Here is a 26,570-nt window from a genome sequence, read left to right on the forward strand (position 1 = left end):
TGCGGCAGTTCTCTCAGATCATGTGAAAGAACACATACTAGCTAAAACTCTAGGAATAGGAACGTGGGGGAAGCATTCAGATTTTCAGTGTTCTTCAAAGGCATAAAAAGGACCAGAGGGAGAAAAGCCTGTAGGCCTAATTTTAACACTTCTTTCTGAGAAGCATAGACAAACTCTGGAGAAAGAGTCTATGAGTGTAAGAAATGCCAGAAGACCTTTAGTTTTTTCATTTTCATTTGAAGACATGATAGAACTCATCTAGAAAAGGACTAGTAGGTACAGAAAGTCTACTGAGTTCATTTCTCATTGAAAGGTACTGATACACTGGAGATGGCTGTGTGTTACATTGACTTTACAATGTGAAAACATTGCTTTTCTGGGTTAAAGCATGGAATGTGTCTTTTTATATTAGATACAATTTTGTAGTATTTTGTTGAGACTTTTTATAACTATATTCAAAGATTTATGTATCTTGATATAGTATATAATATAGTATTATTTAGTACATACAGTGTATGCATGTATATATGTGTATCTGTAGGATACAGTATAGTTTGTATATGGGTAGTATATATTATATAGCTAGTTTATATAGTATGTAATTAAATGTAACCACTATTTTACTATAGTATTATACTACATGGCTATGCTATTGGAGTTTTATCAGTGTGTAGAATAAAGTATTTCAGTTACCCACCACAGTCCCTGTCTGTAACTTTTCTTGCTCTAGGAGCATGGCTACCAGGATCCCCAATATTCAGCATCAACTGTTTTTACCAGGTGGAAAACATGGATGGTTTCCATACCCAACCCATGGCCTTGGGACTACAGGTGGTATCAAAATCCTCAGCATCAACTGGATGTGGTGGTTTACCTTTAATCCCCAGAATAGGGAGGTAGAGACAAGAAAGGAGGGCAGCGGAGGGCGGGAGGAAGAAAGCAAACGAAAGCAACCACAGAGTCTCCAGCCTTCCCATTCTTGTCCCTGAGGACTAGGGAAGGCCTGTTCTGCAGCTCTGGGAATGTGGCCATCAAGCTTTAGAGCAGGTCTCCAGGAAGTTATCAATAAACTATCTGTAGACATCCTCTTCACAGCCTGTGTGCTGTACATACCGAAGTTTCAAGGCCTACCATCAACTTTACTCATAAAGTATATTTACTCAAGGCCTCTCATTTTACAACTGGACGCCAGACGGGACACCAGAACCATGAATCCAAATGTTACCTTTAAATGTTCCATAATTCTTAGGGAAGATTTTCAGAGACAAAGACTTCAGAGATTCTGATAAAAAAAAAAAAAGCCCTGGCACTACTTGGGCTTATACCATGAGGCTTCAAGAAGGTCTCATCTAGTGGTCACAAGTGGTTAAGAAGGCTATATATCCTGATACCTACTTCAGCTCTTATTTAAGGAAGGTACCGTTTATGTCTTAAAACTTAGATTCTGGAATTAACCCATGTCACACACAAGGGCCTTATCTCAGAACCTGGTGAGGGTTCCATGGCATCCTGTGACATCAAAACTTTAGCCACTGTTACTACAATCCCATGCACTTGTATTCTTGAGTCCCAGGGAAGGTCTTCTCACAGCTGTGAAGGGTCACAGCCTGTGGCATCACCTCCTGGGGTAGTACCTGTAGAACAAGTAATGGTAGATGCTGCCAAAACACCTATCATTGTCCTAGCCTGTAACTCCTGTGAACACACTTGGATGCCTGTGTTAACTACATTATTGTACAACTATTTTTATGAACAGTTGTACTTTGAACTAATTGGATACTCATGCACACTGCTTATGAAGCAAAGATAGAAACCACACAGGTTGTGCACAGTTATAGGCAAAGATTATAGAGTCTAGAGGGCACCCTACAAAGAATTGTACACTGATAAATGGGTAGGGTTACAGAGACAGTTTAATATAGAATAATATTAAAGGGAGGTGGGCCATAGATGGGTAGAAAAGTCAGAGGCTCAATGTTCCCACTAACCAGCATATTGGGGTCTGTATGCTATTTGTACAGTGTGCTCTTCTTATAGGTTTGATTCAGTTTCAGTTGGGGTGGGCTTCCCCTGATACTGCCCTCCATTGCCCATTTGTTTCTATCACTGTTTTTTTTTTATATAATCTATATAATTTATATAGCATATACTTTGCATGTTCTGCTCTACTGCCACATCTTCAGCATCAAACCTGATGACTGGGGATCATAGACCCCTGCATATTTATTTCTCCATGTCTCAATGGCTTTTTCTCTTCAGCTAATCAAGAAGCCACCTTAAAATAGTATGGGGATATATAAATCTAACATGCAGATTTGCAAACTTGTGCCTATGTGATGGGCATTCTGGTGGTGCCCCAGAGAGTACAGACTTCTCCTTGGGAGCTATGGTTGGACGCTTGGGAGGCACCTGTGTGTGGATGGGTAATAGGTGCTGGGACAGGGACTGGTGCGGCAGGGTATGGAGGGTAACTCAGTGTCTGCTGCCTGTCAGGCTACCTTGGTTGTCTCCTGTTGCAGTTCCTCAGAGGCATTCGGTAGAAAGGCTGCCACCACTTAGGAATTTCCCACACTAGCACTGGCAGTTGGTGCCTGTGTGAGGAACAGCTAGCTAGGTGTGGTCTCTGGGTGAGTCAGTCACCAGGTATGACTGGAATGCAGCTCCCTACTCTCCCCCTTTGCTGGGCCTGCTGCATAATTCCAATTATGCAAGAGTTCCCTTGCATAATTCCAGCCACACACAGGTCATTATCTAAGCTTGCACGCACCAGCTGACAAGACAGAACCTGGTTTCATACAATACTTTGTCCTGTGTGGATCTGAGAGAAGATGACTCATCGCTCCCCTGCCAGGCCTTGTGACTTCCAATATTGAGAAACGAGAAGTAAAAGCTTCCTGGCCTGTCTCCTCAGTAGGAGGAGACTTGCTGAGACCCTTCTATTGCAGGACTTAGTTTGGTCTTTGTCCCATCCACTTTCCTACATCACATCATTCCTATATTAATCTGCCAATTAACAATTTTCCACAGGCAAGAAGCTGCTGGGTTTGTTTGCTTGCTTGTTCTTTGAGATCAGGTCTCCCTGCATGGCTCTGGCCGTCCTGGAATTCACTGTGTAGACCAGCTCAATGAGAGACCCTGTCTGAAAAAATAAGGTGGAAGACACCCAACAGTGACACTATTTGTGTGGTTTCAGTCCCCTGAGGATGTGGATAATTATTTGTGTGTGTATGTATACATTTGTTCTTTTTCACAACAGGGTTTCTTGGTGTTTCCCTGGCTGGACTGTATCTGTTCTCTAAAACCATGTATATAATAAATGTACATGATTTTCTTATGGGCTTTACAGAGTTTAGGTTGCACTGGTCCTCTGTACCTCCCAAGTGCTGGGATTACAGGTGTGTGTGTATGCACAGGCCATTGATTTTTTTTTTTTTTAAAGACTTATGAGTACACTGTAGCTGTCTTCAGAGACACCAGAAGAGGTCATCTGATCCCATTACAGATAGTTGTGAGCTACCATGTGGTTGCTGGGAATTGAACTCTGGAAAAGCAGTCAGTGCTCTTAAGTGCTGAGCCATTTCTCCAGCCCAGGTTATTGATCTTTTATAAACCAACTTTTGGTTTTATTGCTATTCTCTATTCTACTACTTCAAAGACTTGTGCTGGTTATTTCCGGTTTACTGTAGGTTCTATTTCTTGGGTTACTGATCCAAGATGCTTGTTCTTTAGTCCTGCCAGCTTATCATTTTCCCTCTAGGTAAGGCTTTGGCTGACAAATAGTTTGTATATTGTCTCTTCATTTTTGGTATTCTCTGGTGTATTTTCTAATGTTGCTCTTGATTTTTTTATTTGACCCTCCCATAATCTGTATCTAAACTTGAGTTTTCCAACCATCTGTTATTTAATTGCAGGCTTAGCTAGGCAGAGTGTCATGTGTGCATCGTCCTCCCACTAGGAAGAATGGGGGGAGAGGATTCCCTGAACACAGATGCTTTCCTTTTGTTAATGCTTCTTTCAAAGAGTGGTGTCACAATAGGAACACATGTCAGTAAACTAAGGCTGTTCCATGGCAGCTGGGACAACACAATAATGATTTAAGATCTCACAAAACACTAATTTTTGGCTACAAGAATCAGCAACAAGAGTGGCACCAGAGAAGCCTGGACTGGGAAGAAATCCTTAAACTTTAAAATTTTTAAATTTTCAAACAGATTTGCACAGTAAGTACCTTTTCCTGCTGAGCCACTTATCATGGGCCCCTCCTGGCTTGTTAATCTGACTTGGGATTCTGTTATCATTCTAGTTATGATAGTCATGGGAATACATAGTAGCCAGTATCGATCACACAAGGCCTCGGATGTTAATTTTTCTAAGTTCTAATACTCTAGAGTAAGGGTGGTAGATTAATTGTCTTTCCACTGATTCTACATCGTAACACCAAGCACCATCCTCCCGGCCACCGATCTCCTGCAGCTCCCCAGTGGTCCCAACCAAGAGGAAAGCTGCTCCTTGTGGCAGGCAGAGCAGACAGGTCCCTGCCCCACCCATATGCTTAGCTGCACCCTTAGCTAGTCTGCAGAGGACCTGCGGCTCACGGTGGATTAGCCACTCTGCAGCACATGAGCTGTGCCTTGTAAGATGCAGCTCTCTCAGCTTCACTCGGCTCCTCTGAAAATGTTCCCAGGCCTTACCCAGAGGGGTTTCTTCAGGATGATAGGGTGTGTCACTGGCACTTGGTCCTGTATACGAATCCTACAAAGATTGTGGCCAATTCTACTTGTAATTTCCTTCTTCCCAGTGGTCTAAATTATGGTCCAGAGTAAGCAGCTGGCTCTCACAGGGGCTGCACACCACCACCCTCAGCCACAACGCCTAGTCCTAGAAACAGCACAGAGAACATGGTGGTATGCAGACACCAGAAGGGTCATGTGGATTCATGCAGGTCATGAAACAATAGTTTGTCTCCATCTCAGACTCAGAGAACATGCATAGGCAGTGAGCACAGCCAACAAAGGAGGCACTGGCTTATCCAGGGTCAGCCTGAGGCTGGGTGGGACTGTTTCCTCTGCAGGGCTCCCCATCCTTCTGCAGATGAGTTAGCATAGGTGGCCAGGCCTTGAAGGACTGCTGTGGGCAGGAATGCTACTGCTCCATTGTTTTGAACCATCATCTCCATTCTGGGCACTCAGACAGACCAGTACCTGGGTTTTCAGCCACTTGGCACTGTGCCTCAGACCACTGGCAAACAGCACCCCACTTAAGAACTCCCCCCTACAGCTTATCACACCCTGGTTAATTCGTCCTAGTTCAGTTGGAGTCTGGAGCCCCTAGGACAGAACTAGAGGATGCAGAGGCTTGGAGGGCAACTGCACACATACATATATATCTATGTCCCAGGTTACACAGGGACGCCTCCAAGGTAGGCAGATCGGATGGATGCCCATCACTCAGGTGTCCTAGGATAACTAGAAGAGGCTGGGCAGCTCCAAAGAAACCTGGGTTCATGACCACTACTCAATTCACATTCTTGGCAAGCTTGCTAGAGGCCAGATGGGTGAACATCTCTCTAGCCTCTAAGAGTTAAATTACCATTTTGGCTGGATCTTCCTCAAGGTCCACCCTCTGCAAGAACTGCACTGACACAGGTTTGGGGCACATCCTATGCCTCTAGGGAAGGTAGCCTGCATTTCCAGAAGGGCCCTGGGGCAAGAGGCTGCTCGCCAGAATTCTTCCTGCATCTTGATCTGTAGCATACTAAAGGGCCTCTACAGCGGCTACTGTGTCCTCCAGCTGCTGAAGCAACTCCTCTGGCTGTGGTGAGAATGTGCTGGTGTCCACTCTCTGAAAGTCAGGATTCACAACCACAGAGGCCAGCACATCTGCAAGGCGGCCAATATCAAATGCAGCCTGCTGAAGGCCCAGGCCTAGGCTCTGGCTGTCCCCCGAATCCCCCTTCAGTCCTTGCCTCAGGACAAGGAGCCTCTTCTCAGAGATGACTTTGAGGAAATGGTAAAATTCTTCAAAATTGATCCCCGTACAGGACTTCATGATGACCTGGACCAAGAGGAAAGGGACAGTAAGCCTTGGGGTCACATCCAGACTCAGACTGCTCTGGTGTGTAAAAATCCCTCCCACACACCCAGGGGTCAGCGGCTAAGACGGGACCGGGAGACAAAGGTTCAGAGCCAGAATAGTCATCAGTCGAGTCTGAGTCATGAAGCCTGGCCCCGGCATCTGTACTGGCCCCAAGGCTGACCCAACATGAGCTGGTTGCTTCCCACCTGGCAGTGGTGGTGCCAGTCAGGCATGGAGTCCTTCCATTCTCCAACCTCATGCTGCACGGCCTGGAGCTCTTGCTGCAGGAAGTGCCACATGTTTGCCAGGTTGCAGCCATTGACCCAGTTGTGGTTGACAGAGATGGTATCATCCTGGAGGGCAGAAGACAAGCTGGTCCATGGGGCAGCGGCCGGCCTCACCATGGGTGAGCAAACCAGTCCCACCCCACACCCACCAGGCGCAAAAGCTGCTTTGGGTAGGTGTAAGTTTCAGCTGTCAGCGAGGCAATCCAGAATCACCTGAGAAGATAATCTCAGTGAGCAATTGTATACACTGGATTGGCCCATGGGCATGTCCTTGAGGGGACTGTCTGAGGTGGGAAGACTCACCTCATTGTGTGCAGCACCATTCCCTAGGCAGAGGGTTCTAAACTGGGTAAGACTAGAGAACTAAACTGAGTGGAGCAGTACATAAGAGAGCAAATCTTTATGCATTCATTCCTCTAATCTTGACTGTGGATGTGTTATGACTAGTCATTTGAAGCTCCTGCTTTGACTTCTCCACAATGATAAACTGTAACCTCTCAAGAAGAAAACAAGACTCTCAGATACTGTGGTAGGAAATGTGGGTCCCATCTTATGATGGGCTAACACATTGGGATGAAGGATAGAACTTCATAGGCCATGGCAGGAACCAGGTTTATATAGGGCAAGAGGATAAGTTCTCAGTAGTTGCATTTGTGGCTTCCCTACCCTATATCCAGCCTTCGCAGAAGAATAAAGCTGCCCTCTTTAATACTACAGAGGCAGCTGGAGATGGGAGGGACAGAGAAAGGTGGGGTGGGGTGGGGTGGGGGTGGGGAGCCTGGCAGAAGCAGGGGCATGTGTACAGTCTTACCAGGTTATACACTTGATGGTGCCACCCGCTGGGCACAAACACCATCTCACCAGGCTCCTGTATGACTTCAATGGGAAGGCTATTGTGCTGGATCCTGGGATACAGGCGGGTGTCCAGGAGCTCGGGGGAAGTCACATCATAGGGCAGGCTACCATGGCAGTCCCGAAGGGCTTCCTCCTGCCCTGGCGGGAAGAACAACCATTTCTTCTTCCCACAGATGTTGACTGACCAGCTGAATGAGCGGAAGATGTCTGCATGGAAGGGAGACCTACAGCAAGGGCTTTTGATTTGTGTCGTGTAGAGTCCTGCAGGGAGCCTGTTTACTTATTTATTTTTTTGATAGGCCTCTAGGCAGGTACCCCAGATAGTCACACCTCCCATCTCACCTTCAGCAGGTGCCCGTGTCCCTACTGTCATTACCAGCTGCCCCTGGGGCCCGCGTAGACAAAACGGTAGTCATCCACATTGAGGACGTCCCAGAACTCATTCAGCCAGTCTGACGAGAAGTACACAGGCAGGGTGAATACATCTTCCAGGTCATCCACCAAGGAGTCTCTGAGGAGGCACAGGAGCTATAGCAGTAGTCCTCTCTGTGCCCTACCCAAGCCTGCCCACATCAAATAGGGTCACCTAAGATCACCCAGTCTCAGTGGACTTCTTTACAGCTGCAGATCCTGAGGACCTGAGCTGAACCTCAAATTGCTCAGTTCAGAGTGCTGAAGATGGCTTTGGGGAGCCCCAGCTTAACTACCCCACTTAGGCAGTAGTCACGGGGCCTTGGAACACATGGCGAGCATCATCACAGGTCATGAGCTACAGACCTCCTTGTCTTCACCAACACTACAGAGCCTAATGGTACCTGGCAACTCCAGGTTGCTGCCCCAAATGTCAGGGCCTCAAAACCCATCAATGGGCCCCAAATGCTGGGTCATATTAACACCATCCTTAAGGGAAATGCTGGGGAAAACTACTAGATTCACGTGCCTATAACTCCCAACAAGAGACAGAGGGCCAGAGCCCGAGTAGCAACAAATTATCTGTAGGTCCCCAAACATCAGGATCCTTTGCCTTTACACATGTAGCAAACTCGTTCATCTATTAAATCTCAGGTATGGCTTCCCCTGTGGCCTCCTGATTATGAAATGCTACGCCTTCTGCCCTTTTTGGTTTCGGGTCTTTCAGACAACAGTCAAACTTGTATTTCTTTTCTTTTTTAAAGATTTATTTATTTTATATATGTGAGCACACTGTATCTGTCTTTAGACACACCAGAAGAGAGCATCGGACCCCATTACAGATGGTTGTGAGTCACCATGTGGCTGCTGAGAATTGAACTCAGGACCTTTGGAAAAGCAGTCCCCGCTCTTAACCACTGAGCCATCTTTCCAGCCCCCAAGCATTGTATTTCAAATGGACAATTTTCTAGCATAAATATGCCAGTGTAATATTTGGGAAATATACCAGTAACATCAGAGCAAGCAAACAAAAAAGACCAAAAAAAAAAAAGTTTATCTAAAATTCTAAACTACCACACACAACAGTATTAGGGCCTGTGCTGAGGTTTGATCTATTGCTATGTATTGTAATGCAAAATTTTGAACCTTAAGAGCTAGACCTATGAGTGAATTCTCAGTTACCAGCTCTTGTTGTGCAAACCTTGTTCCTTTATTTAAGACTATTGATTAAATAAAAATGGTCACAGCCAATTTCTAGAGAAATTAGAGGGAGGAAAGGGTCAGGGTGTTGGGCATGAGAAAAGGAAAAAATGAGGAAGTGAGGAGAAGGCGCCATGAGAGATGGACGTGAGTACATGGCCAGGAGAAACAGCAGGTACTTGGGGGACACCACTGGGGAAGTAACCAGGCCACAGTTAGAAAAATAGAACAGGGCTTACCCCTAGTCATTGTCAAAGCTAAATAAAAAACCATAGTCTGAGTATCATTTATTTGTAGACTAGTCAGGGATAAGCTTAAGTTGGCTGTACTACAGGCCTGTGAGTCTGTTTCTGCCACGTCCAGATCCGGGACCTGTATCTGGTCACACTTTACCCAGCTCCTGCTCTAGCATGGCAGGGTAGCTGGAGGCTGGTGTTTCTCTTGCATCCAGTCAGTTGTGGGAACTACAGGGGCCTGAATTCCATCCCACTCTACAGTTCTGAGCCTTATTGTGCACACAAACGATACAGGAATTCAGCTGTTCATTGGCTCACTCAATATACTGTGCCTTTGCTGGGAGTCTGAGGACAATGGCCTGTGCTTGTGAAAGGCACATTAGGTAGAGGAAAACACACAGTCCCAGGGTCTCCATGGAAAAGGGTAATAATCTTCCCAAAGCGAGCATCGTAAGAGCCAGGTTTTAGGTGCAGCCAAAACTCTAGAGATGGAGGAAGCTCCTCAGGTTATGATGGGCTAATGTACTAACATGTCCAAGTTGAAATACCATAAACATCAAAACATACTAATAGCATGTGTTTATATGCTCAAGGCCTTAGCACTCCCAGTTCCAAGAAGAAAAAGCAGTGTGCCTAAGTGCATGACCGCTGTAGCTTAGCACAGCAACAGAGCACACTGTAGAGTTGTGATCATTTCAGTACATCCAGGGGTTTGGTGGGGGATTACGGCTTCTTGACACTGTCCATCATTGAGAGAGAAGGCTGGGAGAAGAACAGACCACATATGGCTGGCCTGGGAAAACACCAAAATTCAAATTTTGAAGTAGTTTCTACTGAATGCACTGCACTCACGCCCCAGCACGAAGTCAAAATCTCCTAAGTAAAGCTGTCACAAGGTGCTGTGTGAGAAAAGTGGAGGCTGATCAGGGAGGGTACTGAGTGTCTCCTTAAAGAGTAAGGGGTTTCCAAAGTGGGACAAAAGTGGTTGCAGAAAGGACACTTGTCCCTTTAGAGAGCTTAGAATGGGCCAGGAGATGGCAAGAATCCCCAGAGAAATCGTAGAAGGTACAAGCCTGTTCTTCAGTGGGGTCGCAGAGAGGACAGCGCCAGAGGATCTGAGAGGTGCCTGCTCAAACATATACAGAGGAAGGAGACAACAGGCCACCTGTACCCATACAAGATTTACAAAAGACATATTTTCCTCATGATAGTCTACCTGGCTCGCTATGTTGATCTCCCTATGGAACCCACGCTCCCACCATCTCTGAGAACTCTGCTGCAGAGGGAGTGCTGTAGGCGTGCTCTACCTGGACTGCCTGCACTAGATTCTTGGGGTGAATGCCCAATGGCCATCGGCCAACCTGTCCTATTACCTGCACAGATGCCAGTCCTTGAGGTAGAGGCAGCCCCGCAGGGAGGAGTAGCCCCCTTGGATGTACTCCTTCCAGTAACTGATATAGTCACGGAAGGGCATGTGCTCCTTGGGGTTTGAATTGTATTCCCGCACTCCACAGTTGGCAACCGGTACAACAGCGTCTCCTGTAGCGAGAGAATCAGCACAGAAACGGCAGAGTCATACTCCTAGTTCACCCTCTTGGGCTCCGGCCACCCTCTGGGCGAATTATCCAGATTCCATTCGTTTGTCCCGCCCTGGCCGCCCTCCCAGGCCGGGGTCTTTGCCTCCCGTCAGCGGCCTCCTACCATACTTCTGCTGCAGGTACTCGAAATCAGGCTTTCCCTCCGATGTCACCCAGCGTCGCCTGCTGCCCCAGCCCTCGGTGAAGGCGCTGGAAAACACGCAGGGCAGATTAGGCAGCAGGAAGCCCTTCACGAAATCAGCATAGGAGAAAGCGTCCGGTGTCTGAATGAAGGTCACACTGCTAGGTATGGGGCCACCTCCGCTAGGGACTCGGCCCCGGAGGTCCCGGTAGTACCGCTCGGCAAAGGTGCGCGTCTCCCGATCCATCCACCGGGGAACCTGACCCCAGAGGCCCAATCCCGCTTTTTCACTACTCTCCTAAAAGAAAAGCCCTAAAACCAGTTCGGAGCAGTAACCACCGAGAAGGAGCCCGGAACAAAAAAACAGAGGCCAACATTCCAACAGGAACGCTAGCCTTGGAGCCCCAGTGTGTGCGCCTGCGCGCCTACGCGGTCCCACCCTCCCGCGCAGGCGCACAAACGCTTGCCGAGCGGCTGACGCGAGCTGTGCAGCTGCTGGCGTCTCTGTTTGGTGGTCCTGTGGAGCGTGCCAGTGGGTCTTCTGCGCGCTCCTCTTGCCTCAGGTGAGCTGCTAACGCGCAGCTAGTGAGTACCGGAGACCGCCACCGAGACAGGGGATGAACATAAGTCCAAAACCTCAAAGGCTGACAGGGTCCTGAGAGGGTGATGGGGCGCGGAGCGGGCGGTCAGCATCCGCGGGGCGGGGTGAGGTTCCCGAGCATCCTGAATGGGTTGGGGGAGGGAACCTTTTTAAGGATTGTGGCGTTTGCTTAGAAATAGAACGGGGAAAAATTAAAAAAGGAGAAACGTGATCTTTGGGAGGTGCTGAGATTCAGATAGAGAGGTATGCATTGCGGAGAGGGGACGGATGCAAACAGGCGGCGGAGGAATATTTGGTCTAGCTAGCCTATTGTGGGCCTCAATGTGACTCTGTGGCGATTTAGAGATGACAGCGCATAGAGAAATTCAAGAGGAGTGAAACGCTTATCCATGCCACGATTCGTAGTATACGCCTATAATCTCACTATTGGGGATGCTGAAACAGAAAGATCCGAGGTTCTAGGCCGTGAACCACAAATCAAGACTTAGCTCAAAAGAGGGGGGGGCAGGTTACAATAACAACAATAAAATCCCAACGCACCGAGAATTCCATTCACTTGTCATCACTGAATCTGGTATTTGAGCCTGTTTTTCCAGGTATACATGTGTTTATACATTTTATCCCTGTTACCTCTTCCTTCCCCGGGGTACTCTTCCTTCATTTCTTACATTGTCAGCATGTTGTATTTGGAAACATTTTTTTATTTTATTTTTATTTTTTGGTTTTTCGAGACAGGGTTTCTCTGTATAGCCCTGGCTGTCCTGGAACTCACTCTGTAGACCAGGCAGGCCTCGAACTCAGAAATCTGCCTGCCTCTGCCTCCCAGAGTGCTGGGATTACAGGCGTGAGCCACCACTGCCCGGCTGGCATAGTTTGAGCTAATAAATGCCATTTTGCATGCTAATGAGCCCAACACCATCCAACAGCCAGTAGGGTAGATTCCAGATGGAACTGCTCACTGAGACCTGAGCAGGATCAGAGGGTGGGGACTTAGAGCTCAGCCCTCAGGTTCTAGGGCTAAAGGTTAAATGGCCAGTGTTTCATCAGTCGTGTCCATGTAATGAAATGTCCATAACACCCCTAGAGGTCATTCAGAGGACCCTATGTGCTTAGGGAGAGTGAGGGCCGGGTCTTCTCAGACTTGGCCTCTTGCTTCTTTTTATACACTGTAATGTCTTTTTTTTTTTCTTTTTTAAAGGTTTATTTGCCGGGCGGTGGTGGCGCACGCCTGTAATCCCAGCACTCTGGTAGGCAGAGGCACCCGATATCTGAGTTCAAGGCCAGCCTGGTCTACAGAGTGAGTTCCAGGACAGCCAGGGCTACACAGAGAAACCCTGTCTAGAAAAAAAAAAAAAAAAGAAAGAAAGTTGTCATTTGACCTCCATGCTCATCTATGGTCCATAAGCCCAACACACACACACACACACACACACACACACACACACACACACACACGAAGGAGCCCATGCACATACATATATACACACACGCACACACACATTAAAAAAAGAGGTTTATTTATTTATTACGTGTAAGTATACTGTAGCCATCTTCAGACACTCCAGAAGAGGGTGTTAGAGCTCATTATGGATGGTTGCTGGGATTTGAACTCAGGACCTTTGGAAGAGCAGTCAGTGGTGTTCTTAACTACTGACTCATCTTTCTAGCCTGTGTAATGTCTTAATAGTAACTATAAGTTGGTGGTTTTCTGAGTAATATGAGCTTCTAGGGGAAATCCAAGTCGAGGATCTCTGGAACCCTGAACTAGGTGCTGGCCACCAGAGTGGTGATACAACCTGGGCTTGCATCTGCACTAATGTAGAGACATCTTGGGAGACAGAACCCCAACCTTGTGACCTGATGTGATCTTGAGGCAGACATTATAAAAGCTGAACTGAATTAAGGACATTCTTCTTCTGGTGTCCACTGATGAGGACCCTCGGACCTTCTTAGGGTCCCAGTATTCTGTACTGACTAGGACATGAGAGTAGAGGTAAAATACGTAGTTTGTTTGTTCTGTGAAAGTATGAAACCCAAATAAGAATCACTTCTTTGCCTGAGTATCTGAGGCCAGTATCCATGAGCAAGAGGTCAGGGCCAGCGGGTGTATATGCTCTCAAGACCTCTGGGGTAACCTAGCCATAGCACTGTAATGGGAACATGAGCTCTTGTGCCCTGCACAGTTAGTGCTGTAATCCTGGTCTTCACATGATAGCTGGCCTCTAGGTGTTAGATTATGTGAGGCCTGGCGAGAGGCCCGAAACACAGGTGTGTGCTCATGAAGTTGCCTCTCCTACCTCCAACTGGGAAGTGCTGGTGATGCCCATCCTCAGCCCACACAGACCTATGGAAACTGCGCATCCTGGGCAGAGCCACCCCAGAAGAAAACAGGAAAGCATTGGAGTTGGCATGCTTGAGGCCAGGTGGAAACACTGCAGGTCTCATTTCTCTCTGTATTTCTAGATCATGCCCTGCAGCTAGGCTGTGGTGTTTGCTTGAAACCTCCTCAGACAGCATGCCTGAGCCTTCCAGGGTGGGGATGGGAACTTCTGAGGGAGTGGAAAGAGGGTCTGCTACAGAGCAGGAGAGCAGGTAATGGAAAAAGCCAGTCTTGCCGCCCCCGCGCGGACACACTGCTCCACTGTTCCCTGCTCAGCCTTGTAGTGGAAGGTGTGCAAAACGTTGCGTGTTCTGTTACTTTGGAAATTAACTAAAAATAGGCTGTTTACTTGCTATTGAGTTTTACTCAAGGGCACATGTGTGGGGGAAATGCTGAAAGAGACCCATTATGCCAATCCCAGTGTGTTGAGAGTCACAGTGATGTGGGCCTATTCCCCAAGAACGTCATTTATGTGAATTTGCTTGACACCCAAGGGTTGCCTGACATGACTTCCCACAGTAATTGTGTCCCTCTCACACAGGGTCCTCTCAGGGTTACTACTCTGTACCTGTCCTGGTGGAGGCAACTTCCAACCTTACAAAGGCAGATACCACACAAAGAATTCAGGAACAGAGCATCTCTGGAGGGCCCACTCACTGTATCTACACTGGGTGTCCATGGAGTGTGCACAAGACTCAGTTCTGGGAACATCACCTTTGGTGCACATGTTGAGTTACGTTAGGAAAGCTCTCTGAGGTATGGAGTGCTGTGGTTGGTTAGTGGGCATTAGGAAGGGTAAAAGTGAGCCAGGCAGTGGTGGCACATGCCTTTAATCCCAGCACTTGGGAGGCAGAGGCAGGTGGATTTCTGAGTTCGAGGCCAGCCTGGTCTACAAAGAGAGTTCCAGGACAGCCAGGGCTACACAGAGAAACCCTGTCTTCAAAAACAAAAACAAAAACAAAACAAAACAACAACAAAAAAAGAAAGACAGAAAAAGAAAAAGGAAGGGTAAAGGTGCTCTTGAAGTGGAAGCTTTAAGGTAGAAAAGCAGTTTATGCCGGGCGGTGGTGGCGAATTTCTGAGTTCAAGGCCAGCTTGGTCTACAGAGTGGGTTCCAGGACAGCCAGGGCTACACAGAGAAACCCTGTCTCAAAAAAAGCCAAGTTCCCCCCCCCAAAAAAAAATAAAAAATAAAAAAAGAAAAGAAAAGAAAAAAGCAGTTCAGAGACAGGACAGTGAGGAGCCTTGTGATGGCTAGAAGGTGGGGGACAGCAGAGTGAAGCTCCAGCCCTTTAGAGTGTTAGGATTTGTTTTACAGTGCTCTCGCCCACTACTCAGGGCCTCCCATGTGCCAAGCAAGGGCTTTCCTCCCCGGCCCCCACCCAGGGTACACACTCAGAAAAGTTTTGGGCAGAAGCATGACATTTTATAGTTCTGTTTCCTGACTCATTGGTGGTGAATGGACTAAAGGGGCAGGATGAAGTGACAAGGTCCTGGAGGAACTATGCCAGTAAAGAGTGACCCTGTGCTAGAGAGTGGTGTCACTGAAGAGAGCTGCCACTGTTGCCAAGTGGAGATCACAACCTGTGCCCCAAGCCAGGTCTGGAAAGAACCAAGCTAAAAGTGAAAAAAGAAAAAGATTTACTCAATGTGGCCACACTGGGAGAGGGACAAAGAGATCTAATGAACCCCCAAGTCCTGACGTGAGATTAAATAGAAGACCAAAGATGTGCATACCTAAGCAGTACGGGTGTGGTTTCACCCACTATTAATCCATCCTCGTCTGGACTTAAGTCTCCTCCTGTAAGGTGGTCTTACAAGTTGTTGAAAGTATGTGAAATCTCTTTCTGGGAGGCAGGTCCCCTTCTGGCTGGTGCCTTTTCCTTCTCCCAGTTTGAGATTCCTGGGGAGATACCCATTTCCTTGGGGTCCTTTGTTTTTAATACTTTGATAGTTGGATTGAAAGGCACAATTGTCTCTTTAAAATATTTTCATTTCTGCCAGGTCTTACAGCAGGGTTTACTATGGGTTGAAAAGGATGAGGAAGAAGGATCCAGAAACTCTTGGTTCCAACAGAATTTTTGTTAAAAAAAAAGAAAGAAAGAAAGAAAGAAAGAAAAAGAAATACGTAGTAGCCAGGGCCTAGAACACTATGAGATTCCCAAGTGATGACCAAACAAGGAGCTGGTTGTGGGCGGGCTGGTTGGAGATGCCTGTAAGGGTGTGTTTGAAAGGTGCTCATCAGGCAATCAGAACTCTGAGTTGAAACCTTGGGAGCTCCTGGACTTGGTAGGTAGGATTGGGTCAAGTCGGCATTGACTCTTAGACCTTGTGTCTCAGTGGGGGCAGTAACTAGAAGCATGATGGTATCTGTGGAAGGGTATGTATATACTTTAACTTTGAGACTTGTTGTTTGAGACAGGGTTTCTCTGTGTAGCCCTGGCTGTCCTGGAACTCACTCTGTAGACCAGGCTATCCTCTAACTCAGAGCTATCCCTGTTTCTGCTTCCCAAGTGCTAGAGTCAAAGGTGTTAGCTATTGTTCCTGGTTTAACTAGGAGATTTATAATAGGCTTGTGAACTGATGAAATTGTCAAGAGGAATTCCTATAAGTAGTATCTTATTAAAAACTATAGTGACATGGAGGGGTTGGAAAACCTTTGGCATCTATTGACCTAACAGACCACCAGCTTCTACCAAACCTAAAGCTAGGAATGTCATCAGGTAATATGTGAGGCCTAGAGAAAAGCTTTTTCTGTCTTGCTGTAGCTGCCTCTCTTATGAGTCCATTGATATATTTTTACATTTGCCTTGACTTATGACTTCCTTTGTTCTATAAAACTTCATGAAACTGCTTCTGCTTTGGAACACGGAATTTGGGGTAACCTAAATCTGTGTTGCTAGACCCTGGTCACTCAAAATGGCTCCAGAAGAAACATCAATTAATCCTATTTAAAGTGAGAGCTGTGCTTTTTGTGTTGATAAAGTAAATGGGATTGACTACAGCCCATAGCCCATGGCCAGTTTATGTTATAGATGAAGTTTGTTGGCACAGCCACACCCTTTGGTTGTGTCTTACCTGTGGCTGTTAGTTACAGTGACTAAGACTCATGGCTCCTAAGCCTAAAGCACACGCATGGCCCTCGAGCCAGCGTCATAGGCATGATGCAAAGAAGAGTGAAGTCAGTGATGCTGAGGAGGAGGGGTTGCATGGAGAACCCTTCAAGGGGAGCAGGAGCCCCTTGAGGAATCCATGGGGACTGTGTCTGGGCAAGTAGGAGGGTCATGAGGTCTAACCACGCGTGGGCAGCTTCTGCCGCATGGGTGGGCGCAGCTTTCTCCTTTTTGGGCTTTCTGGAAAAGACGTCCTGGAATTACATGTTAGAAAAAGTTGTGACCACATGTTTCTCCTTTGAAACCTCTCAGTCCTGCTGGGTACAGGGCTCACACTCATTGTCATTGTCATGTCATGATGACAAGTGCTTGCTGTCCCTCCTCACCTTCTGGTTCTCTGTCCTTTTCTCTTTGAATCTTTGAATGAGTTTGAGATCTTTTAGTTATTTTACCAGAGGGTAAACAGAGGTCCAGAAGGTGAGGTAACTTTTCCCAAGTCATAAAACTGTGGTGGAGCCGGAGGAGCAGCAGCTGGAACCACAGTGAGCTTCCACTGTGGCTGTGTGGTTAGGTGTGGGGATTTTCTGGGGAAAGAAATAATTTCATTGCCCACTCATGGGGAACCTCCCAGTTCTCTGCTCATGAAGAGCCTTGTGGAGCAGGTGATTGCTGATACAAACTTTTTTCAGTGTCTAGCAGCACAGTAGTGTGTTGTTTTGTTTCCTGGAAAATGATTCCTAAAATCCTGGGAAGGGAAGTGTCTTCTGTGGGCCAGCAGTTCCTAGGTACAGGGTGGGACTGGTCATTGAAAATCCAGGGCGGGTTCAGAGGATAGGAGGGTCAGTTTTATTCCCAGGCCTCCAAGAAGGAAGAGGGGCTGAAGGTTGACTGAATCACCCCTGACTACTGGTTGAATCAGTCACACTAATGTAACGGAGCCTCCATGGGTAGACCTCCACAGAGGTCGGCCTCCTGATAGCTGAATACTCTGAAATTCCAGGGAGGCCGAGGATGCCTTTTTCCTTCTTTATACCTGGCTCTGTACATTTCTTTCTTTCTTTCTTTTTCTTCCTTTTTTTGTTGTTGTTTTTTTCTCGAGACAGGATTTCTCTGTGTAGCCCTGGCTGTCCTGGAACTCACTCTGTAGACCAGGCTGGCCTTGAGCTCAAAAATCCACCTGCCTCTGCCTCCCAAGTGCTGGGACTGCAGGCGTGCTGGGACTACAGGCGTGCTGGGACTACAGGCATGTGCCATCACACCCAACTCTGTACATTTCTTCATCTTGTATCCATTTTAATACCCTTAAAATCAACTAGTAAATATAAGTGTTTTTCTCTAATGTATAAGCTGTTTGAGGAACTAAATCCAGTCTGAGACAATGGTAGATCTTGACTTACCTGCAGTAGGTGAGATATAGCCTGGGTTTCTTGTTGGCATCTAAGTGAAGGCTGGCTTAGGAACAGACTGTCTTCAAGTTGATAAGGTTGCAGTGGAAGTGGACTAGAGACACCTAGCTGGTGTCCACTTCAGTTGCTAGGTGGTGTGTAAGGACAACCACACACACACACACACACACACACACACACACACACACACACGTTTGCAGAAGTGGTAGTAATGTAGGAGAAAATGTGAGTTTGTTTTTTTTTTCCTTACCCAAACCTAGACATTGAACAAGTCACTGTCTCTTGGACATGTTTGCTTACAGCTGATTGATGGGAAGCCCCTTCTAGCCAGGAGAGTAAGACAAGGCTGTCTTCAGAAGCTGAGTAGTACTCTGTGTGGCTTCCTGCCTTTAACAAGTACCATAGCCTTAGAAACCATGGCTAGGCTAAAGTGGCTCACCTAATTCTGAGAGGTACATGCCTGTGCTTGTTAAAACTATTATTTTGTGAATGGGTGTTTTGCCTGCACGCATGTGTACTACATGAATGCAATACCCTTGGAAGCCAGAAGAGAGCATCAGATCCCCTGGCACAGGAGTCATAGATAGTTGTGAGCTATTCAGGTGCTTAGACTCAAACATGGGTCCTCTGGAAGAGCAGCCAGTGTTCTTAAACATCTGAGCCATTGCTCCAGCCCCACCAATGACTTTCAGGGGTTTAGAGGTCACATGCATGGCTTGGAGGTACTCTAGTCTATGACCAGTTTTACTGGAGTATAGGCAGGTCTTTTGAGGCATGAAGGTATCAGCACCTGCTCCCTGTATTTCCAGGCATTATGGTGGAAGGCTTAGGCACGAGCTTTGTAGTTCAGGGATTTGTTGCCTACGACTTACTGTGGTTTATCCTAGTAGAAGACATTGCCACTGGTGTGGCCCTGGTGTGCCAGGGAGGGGCTCATAATGTAGACTTGCCTGCTGAACCCCTCCCTCAGAAAGACAAAGCACCCTTCTATACAGAAGGAAGTGTCTCCTGCAGCTGAGAAAATCTACCCCACTTTTCCAGTGACATCAGGCTGTAAACTTCCTGGCTGTTTCTCATGGAGCCTTCCTGAGGTAAGCATGGAGGTGTTTTGTTTGTTTTAAACGTGGCGGTTCCCCTTGGTCTGGCCAAGGACAGGTTGTTAGCCCTGGCTCAGGCTTGGCATAGGACCTGGTTGTCCTCTGCAACTTGGAGTTATCTCTGAAATCCTTTTCTAAAAAATAACTTTATGTATCTTCTTTTCTCTTATTTGCGATGATAACAAACTTCTCATAGGTAGTTGGGCACCTTTCTTCTAAGACCATCTTAACCTCTGGTCCTGGAGCTGGTGGAGCTAGGGTTTGCTGATGCAGAAGTGATTGGTGATAGCCATATAGCCATAGACACATAGTGGGAGATATGGGTCTGTTCTTGTGGTTGTCATGGAGAAAAGCTCTAGGATGTGTGTGTGAAGAACTCTAACTAGGTTGTTAGAGAGATCAGATCGCCATTTTGTTTTTCCCTGGCACTTCGATTTTGTATATTTTAAGTGTGACACCAAGTTTCCTTTCTTCGTCTTTCTTTTCTTTATTCCTCTTTTTTTATTATGTCTGCTTGTTTCTGTACATATATTGTCTGAGACTAACGCTAACCATAGCAAAAACTAAGGCTGGCTGCTGCTTCTCCAGCTCCTGTTCACTGATGTGGTTTGGTTTTCTGAAGAAATTAGATATCCTGATGACAAGGACTGGACTTCCCCCAAGGTACCCAATTCCCCTAATCAACAGAAAGTAGTCTAAGGAGAATGGCACCCTCCTTTCCCCTCTAACATAGATGAGGGTGGACTAAGGGTTTTTTTTTTTTTAATTGGGTTTAGCCCAATAAAATAGCTAAGAGAAGTATGTCTATAGCCTCCAACTCATAGCCTTCCTCCTTAGCCTCCCCAGGCACCGCTGTAGTCATCCTTTCCCATAATGCATTTCTTATGGTTGGCCTGGTGGCAACAAATCCCATATAATCCCAACAAATTCCAACTAATAGAATGACTAAGGCAGTGTTTCAGAAATGCCTCTCTAGGAATGAGTTTGTCTATTTCTGTAGGGTAGTTGAGAATTCTGTCTTCATTTTGTACTTTTGACATTTTAACTTTTATGTTCCCTCAAGAAGCTTGTTTTGGGAATTCTTTGAACTTCATGAATCTGAATGTCTTCATCCCATTGAAAGCTTCAGGGTAGGAGATGTAGCTCTGTGGTAGATTTACTTGCCTAATATGAACAAAACCCTGTATTTGTTAGCACCACAGAAAAGCAAGGGGAGAGGTGGTGGTTTGAATGAGAATAGCTCACATAAGCTTATGTATTTGAATGTTTGGTCATCAGGGAGTAAAACTATTGAAAAGGTTTGAAGAATTAGGAGGGGTGGCCTTGTTGGAGTAGAGGTGGCCTAACCAGGCAGAAGCATGTCACTGGGGGTGGACTTTGAGGTTTCAAAAGCCTGTAACAGTCTTTCTGTCTGTCTGTCTGTGGATCAGGATGTAAAGCTTCTAGTTGCCTCTCCAGTACCATGTGTGCTGCCATGCTTCCCTCCATGGGAGTGAACTAAACCTCTGAAACTGTAAGCAAGTCCCCAATTTTAAATGCTTTTTTTAAATAAGAGTTACCTTGGTTATGATGACTCTTCATAGCAATAGATAAAGTTTTAGTGCCCTATCCCTTATCCTCTGGAAATCTCATAGTGTAACTATTTGTTTCCTTAATGCTTTCCCATGTGTCTCAAAGGATGTCTTCGTTCTTTTTTTTTCTTTATTTTTAGCTCATTTTCTCTCTCACTCTCTCTCTCTCTGTGTGTGTGCGTGCGTGCATGTGTGCGTGCATGTGTGCGTGTGTGCGTGCTTGCATGCGTGCACGTGTGCATGTGAGTACAAAGTATCTGCTGAGCCATCTCTCCAGAGCTGTCCATTTTATTTTACTTTTTAGAATTGTCTGGTGAGTTCTTTCAAAAGAGCCATCTTCAGTTTAGGAACTGTGTTTAACCCAGACTATTATGGCTTTGTTCATTTCATACTTGCTTGTGATTTTCCAGGATTTCTGGCTGACTCATATGTTTTGTTTTGTTTTCTAGTTCTTTATCACATTTCTTATCTATATAATGAATTGCTTTCCTCATTTTGCTGTCTATATTTCCTAAGGATTTTGTTTTGAATTACTTTATAGGCAACTCATGGATTTCCTTTGTATTGAAATCTATTTTCAGACAGCATCTGAATCCTTTAGAAATGTCATGCATCCTTGATTTTTTGAATTCTTCATTGTTATTTTGATTATCTGGCATAATGGTTACTTTTTCCAGTCTTGTGGTGTAGCTCTCATAGGAAAAGACTTTTATTTAGATAGGGTTTAGGGTGCAGAGGTGAGCTTGGAAGTGTGGCCTCTGTAGTCTCCAGCTGTAGTCTGTGTCAGCAGTGCTATGTGGACCTTCATAGCCTGATTCACAGCAGCATATGGGATAGATACACAGCTTTGCAGCGGACGTGGTATTCCAAAAGTGTGTTCCCTTGTGCCTGCAGGCTTGAGTGCCCCGGACTCAGGGGTTTATGATGGTAGCAGCTGAAGTCCTAATGCTGCAGAGTTCTTGACCTGGTGGCTTGTGTAGACACAGGTCTTCTGATTAGGGCAGCTGGTGTGCATGTGGAACAGGAGTAGAGGTGATGGGAAGGCCAGAACCTCTTAGGTTTCCCACACCCACTGCTGCTCACTGTATCCACAGCACTCCTTATAGACTTAAGAGGGAGCACTTGGCCTTTAGCAGTGATGCCCTTGCACCTCTAGACTTCCACGTGACACATGTGACACGTGGCTGAAGGCAAAGTAGCAGCCCAGCCCACATCTCTCAGGGAGACCTCACACTCTGAGAGATCCCCATCACAGGGGTGCAGTATGTTCAGGAGCCTTGTCTGAAACAGATTGTGCTTTTGTAGGTCTGGTCCGGATGGTGCCATGTTTAGTAACATGACTATCTCTATGACTGGCTCCTCAGGGGTGACTCACTGAGCGAATTAATGGGTTTCCTGTTGACTCCACATCACGGGAGCTAGGGAGCCTGCCAGTGATGCATGCCTTTGTAAGCTTACTGCCAACCGTGGCCTCTCCACATCAGGGCCTTATCCACCTGGTGATGGATCGCAGATTCCTTATAGCCTATGGATGGGTTCAGTAAGAAGTAAAGTCATATCATAAGAAAACTGTTTGACAGAGACAGACACAGAGGAAAAAGGAGGGTGAGAGGGAGAGGAAGATAGAGAGGGGGGAAGGGAGGGAGAGAGGAAGGGAGAGAGAGAGAGAGATTGATTGATTGATTGATTGATTGAGAGAGACAGACAGAATTAAAGACACAACCAGAGAGAGAAACACAAGGGCAGGGAGAGGAAGGGAAAGCTGTGCTCTGTACTTTGCAGAACACTTTACTGGGCATTGCCAGGCCTAGCTCCTACCCAGTTAGTACCAGACTACAGTGTGGAATCCCGTCCAAAAAGGATTGGGCAACATATCCTATAAGGGTTAATTCAAACCTATCATCATGACTTATGACTGCCTTGATGAATATAATCATAGACATGAAATTTCAAACAACCAGATATGATGACACAAGTCAATATTTCTAGTACTGGCCAAGAATGGGAACTTGAGGCCACCCTGGGCTACATAGCAAGTTCAAAGCTGGTCTGAGCTACATGTGAGACCCTCTAAAAAAAAACAAACAAGGGCTGGGTTAGAGGTCAGTGGTGAGCAGCTCTCCCAGGCACACCTGGGTCTGACCTTCATTACACTGGGGGTAGGGAGAGGGGGCAGAAACAGAAGAAAGTGAAACTAGCACACTTCACTGCTTATGGCCATACAATACCTGTCTATATGTAAGTATATCTGTGTGCATGCAGCTCTAGGTATCTCTGAAATGACTGTGTAGGAGGGCACCGTGTCTGTAAGACTTTCTACTGGATACATATACAGCGAATACATACACAGCGGATTCAGAGAGGACCCTTAGGAGGACCTTGTACAGATAGGGACATCATAACCACAAGGTCCTGTGCGTGGGGCTTGTCTCCAGTGCTTGCTGTCCTCATGGTTTTCTCAGTGGGCACAACAGTGGGGGGTCTCATGCAGGGAGTGATGGGACAAGCAGTTTCCTTCTGATCTCGGCCCTCTCTACTGTTGACTTACTGGGCAGGGCCCAGAGCTCCTTGAGACTGCACCTTCTCTCCAGGCCAACCTCCTACTCTGCAGCCTAAGAGAAACAGATACATTTCAGACTTATCTGCCCACTAATTGTTTCTTTTTCCCCAGAAGCAGAAACTTCAGCCTCTGTGTAGTCCAGCAACAGGGGAACAGATGAGCAGTAATATGCGTATCCACTCCTGGCCTTGTTCCTACTATCTGGACCTTGAGAAGCAATGGGTTCCTGGAAAGCTGACCCTGACACCTCAGTCACTGAAGTTCACTGTGGACCAAACTGAAGAGGTCCTTGTTGGCCTGCCCCTCTCCAGCATCACTGAGATCAAGAAAGAGACGTCACTCTTTATCTTCGGTGCGATCACAATCCTGGAGAAGGGCCAGACCAAGCACTGGTTCAGCTCACTGCAGCCTAATCGAAATGTGGTCTTCAACATCATCGAGCATTTCTGGAGGGAGTTGTTACTGTCCCAGGCAGTGGCTTCTCCTGACACTTCCCCCACGGTTGTGGGGCAGGAGCTGATAGGACTAATGGAGTGTTCCCAGAGACGCATGGAAGACACAGCAAAGGTCCTTCAAGACCAGACTGATCAGCTAGACAGCGTCTTGAAGGGCCTGGAGAAGATGGAGTCTGATCTAGATGTGGCTGACAGGTGAGCAGACTCCAAGGTCTTCTCTGCCTCTACTGGGAAGCAAAGTGTCCTCTGGACAGTCTTATGTTTAGCACATTCCCGGCACCTAGAGAAAAGGCTGTGTACCTACTATGTGGACTGTGTGGGATGCACCCCAGAGAGCCATTACCTGTCATTACAAAGAGCCTGTTGGTTCACAGAGAGTACGGGGCGGGTGTCCATGCTGTGATTGCTGTGGTTCCTGTGTGCTGTTAGTCATGTCTCCAACCCTCAGGTCATGAGTATGATCTGTGTCCCCTCCTGTGGTGATCTGCGTTGATGATGACAAATAGGGTTTTTTTTGTTTGTTTGTTTTTGTTTTTTGTTTTGTATGTACCTTACAATGTTTATTTCTTTGGTAACTTTTTCACATCTCTAAAATACGTGGCCCATTCAGAGCTCCCATTTTGTGTGTACGCCTTATGCCTGTTCTTCTTTAGCAGCTGTCTTGTGTTTTCTCTTTGTTTTGCTCCTTTTCATTTTCATTCTGGTTTGTATTTCTTGAGCTTTTCTTTCTGTTAGATGTTAATTTCTTTTTTTTTCAGTTTTTTTTTATTGGATATTTTATTTATTTATATTTCAAATGTTATCGCCTTTCCTGGTTTCCCCTCTGCAAACTCCCTATCCCATCCCCATTTACTCTGCTTCTATGAGGTGCTCCCCCATTCACCCACCCACTCCTGCCTCACTACCCTAACATTCCTCTACACTGGGGCATCAAGCCTTCATAGGACCAAGGACCTCCCTTCCTATTGATGCCAGATAAGGCCCCTGTACCTCCCTAAGTCCTTCCCCTAACTCCTCCATTGGGGTTCCTGTGCTCAGTCTGATGGTTGGTACTTCTTGGCATCAGCAATAGTGTCTTCATGTGGGATGGATCCCCAAGTGGGGCAGTCTCTGGATGGCCTTTCCTTTGATCTCTGGTCCACTCTTTGTCCCTATATTTCCTTTAGAAAGGAGCAATTCTGGGTTAAAATTTTGGAGATGGGTGGGTGGCCCCATCCCTAACCTTGGGGACGAGGGTCATGCTTAACCTCTGGATATAGTCTCGACAGGTTCTCCCTCCCCTTTGTGGGTATTTCAGCTAATGTCATCCCTGTGGTGTCCTGGGAGGCTCTTGCTTTCCTGGAACTTTCTGGTTGCTACCCCCTGTTCCCCATTCCCTATTGCTATACATCTCTGTTCAATTTCCTGACCCTTTGTACATCTCCTCCATCTCCTCCCATACCCGATTCTTCCCCTCTTTTTACCCTTCCTCTCAAGTCTTTATCTCTTCCTTTCAAGTCACTCCCACTCTCTACTTCCCTTGATTATTTTGTTCCCCTCCTAAGTAGGACTGAAGCATCTACTCTTTGGTCTTCCTTCCTTTTGAGTTTCATGTGGTCTGTGAATTGTATTGTGGGTATTCCACACTCTTTGCCTAATATCCACTTATCAGTGAGTACATACCAGGTGTGTTCTTTTGTGACTGAGTTCCTCAGGATGATATTTTTACTCTGAGGTAGTGTCTGTCTTTGTCACTGAGGTGCGTTTCCTGTCTGCCACAAAATGCTGGGTCCTGTTAGGTATCCAGTCTGTTAGTCTATTTCTTTTTATTGGGGAATTGAGTTCCATTGATGTTAAGAGATATTAAGGAATAGTGATTGTTGCTTCCTGTTACTTTTATTGTTAGAGGTGGAATTATGTTTGTGTGGGTTTGTTGAAAGATTACTTTTTTGCTTTTTCTAGGGTGTAGTTTTCCTCTTTGTGTTGACGTTTTCTATCTATTATCCTTTGTAGGGCTGGATTTGTGGAAAGATATTGTGTAAATTTGGTTTTGTCATGGAATATCTTGGTTTCTCCATCTATGGTAATTGAGAGTTTTACTGGGTATAGTAGCCTGGCCTGGCATTTGTGTTCTCTTAGGGTCTGTATGACATCTGCCCAGGATCTTCTAGCTTTCATAGTCTCTGGTAAGAAGTCTGGTGTAATTCTGATAGGCTTGCCTTTATACGTTACTGCCTTTTCCCCTTACTGTTTTTAATATTCTTTGTTTTGTGCATTTGGTGTTTTGACTATTATGTGATGGGAGGAATTTCTTTTCTGGACCAATCTATTTGGAGTTCTGTAGGCTTCCTGTATGTTTATGGGCATTTCTTTCTTTAGGTTAGGGAAGTTTTCTTCTATAATTTTGTTGAAGATATTACTTAAAGAAGCTCTTTAAGTTGGGAATCTTCACTCTCTTCTATGCCTATTATCCTTAGGTTTGGTCTTCTCATTGTGTCCTGGATTTCCTGGATGTTTGGGTTAGCAGCTTTTTTTCATTTTGCATTTTCTTTGACTGTTGTGTCAATGTTTTTATGGTATCTTCTGCATCTGAGATTCTCTCTTCTATCTCTTGTATTCTGTTGG

General features: G+C 46.2%; 2 protein-coding genes across 4 annotated transcripts in view; one reads left to right on the forward strand and one right to left on the reverse strand.

The window, feature by feature from the left end:
- Positions 1–1,895: 1,895 nt before the first annotated feature.
- Jmjd4 (jumonji domain containing 4) lies at positions 1,896–11,200 on the reverse strand. The gene is made up of 6 exons (XM_052194139.1): positions 10,766–11,200; positions 10,438–10,603; positions 7,594–7,728; positions 7,174–7,441; positions 6,282–6,428; positions 1,896–6,054 (listed from the first exon to the last, which is right to left on the reverse strand). The coding sequence occupies exons 1-6, from the start codon at positions 11,028–11,030 to the stop codon at positions 5,755–5,757; spliced, it is 1,281 nt and encodes a 426-aa protein (XP_052050099.1). The 5' UTR covers positions 11,031–11,200; the 3' UTR covers positions 1,896–5,754.
- A 34-nt stretch (positions 11,201–11,234) lies between these two features.
- Positions 11,235–26,570, forward strand: part of Snap47 (synaptosome associated protein 47) — a 44,203-nt gene continuing 28,867 nt past the window's right edge. Inside the window, exons 1-2 of one of the 3 annotated variants that reach the window (XM_052194143.1) lie at positions 11,235–11,346; positions 23,623–24,161. In XM_052194143.1, the coding sequence (XP_052050103.1) occupies positions 23,668–24,161 (494 nt within the window). In that variant the 5' untranslated portion in view covers positions 11,235–11,346; positions 23,623–23,667. Of the gene's footprint in view, positions 11,347–19,353; positions 19,375–23,622; positions 24,162–26,570 lie in introns of those variants that run through there. The other 2 variants (XM_052194140.1, XM_052194142.1) reach the window with 2 other exon arrangements.

Source organism: Apodemus sylvaticus, chromosome 10, assembly GCF_947179515.1.
Source record: "Apodemus sylvaticus chromosome 10, mApoSyl1.1, whole genome shotgun sequence".
NCBI classification, from domain to species: Eukaryota; Metazoa; Chordata; class Mammalia; order Rodentia; family Muridae; genus Apodemus; species Apodemus sylvaticus.

What these genes read in the sequence shown, in the direction of transcription:
- Jmjd4 (XM_052194139.1), bottom strand. Translation starts at nt 11,030, where the DNA reads ATGGATCGGGAGACGCGCACCTTTGCCGAGCGGTACTACCGGGACCTC. An exon ending in ACCATCAAGTGTATAACCTG is followed by an intron (nt 6,429 to 7,173) that starts GTAAGACTGTAC and finishes TCTGCCCTCCAG; the next exon opens with GATGATACCATCTCTGTCAA. An exon ending in ACTGGCACCACCACTGCCAG is followed by an intron (nt 6,055 to 6,281) that starts GTGGGAAGCAAC and finishes CTCTTGGTCCAG; the next exon opens with GTCATCATGAAGTCCTGTAC.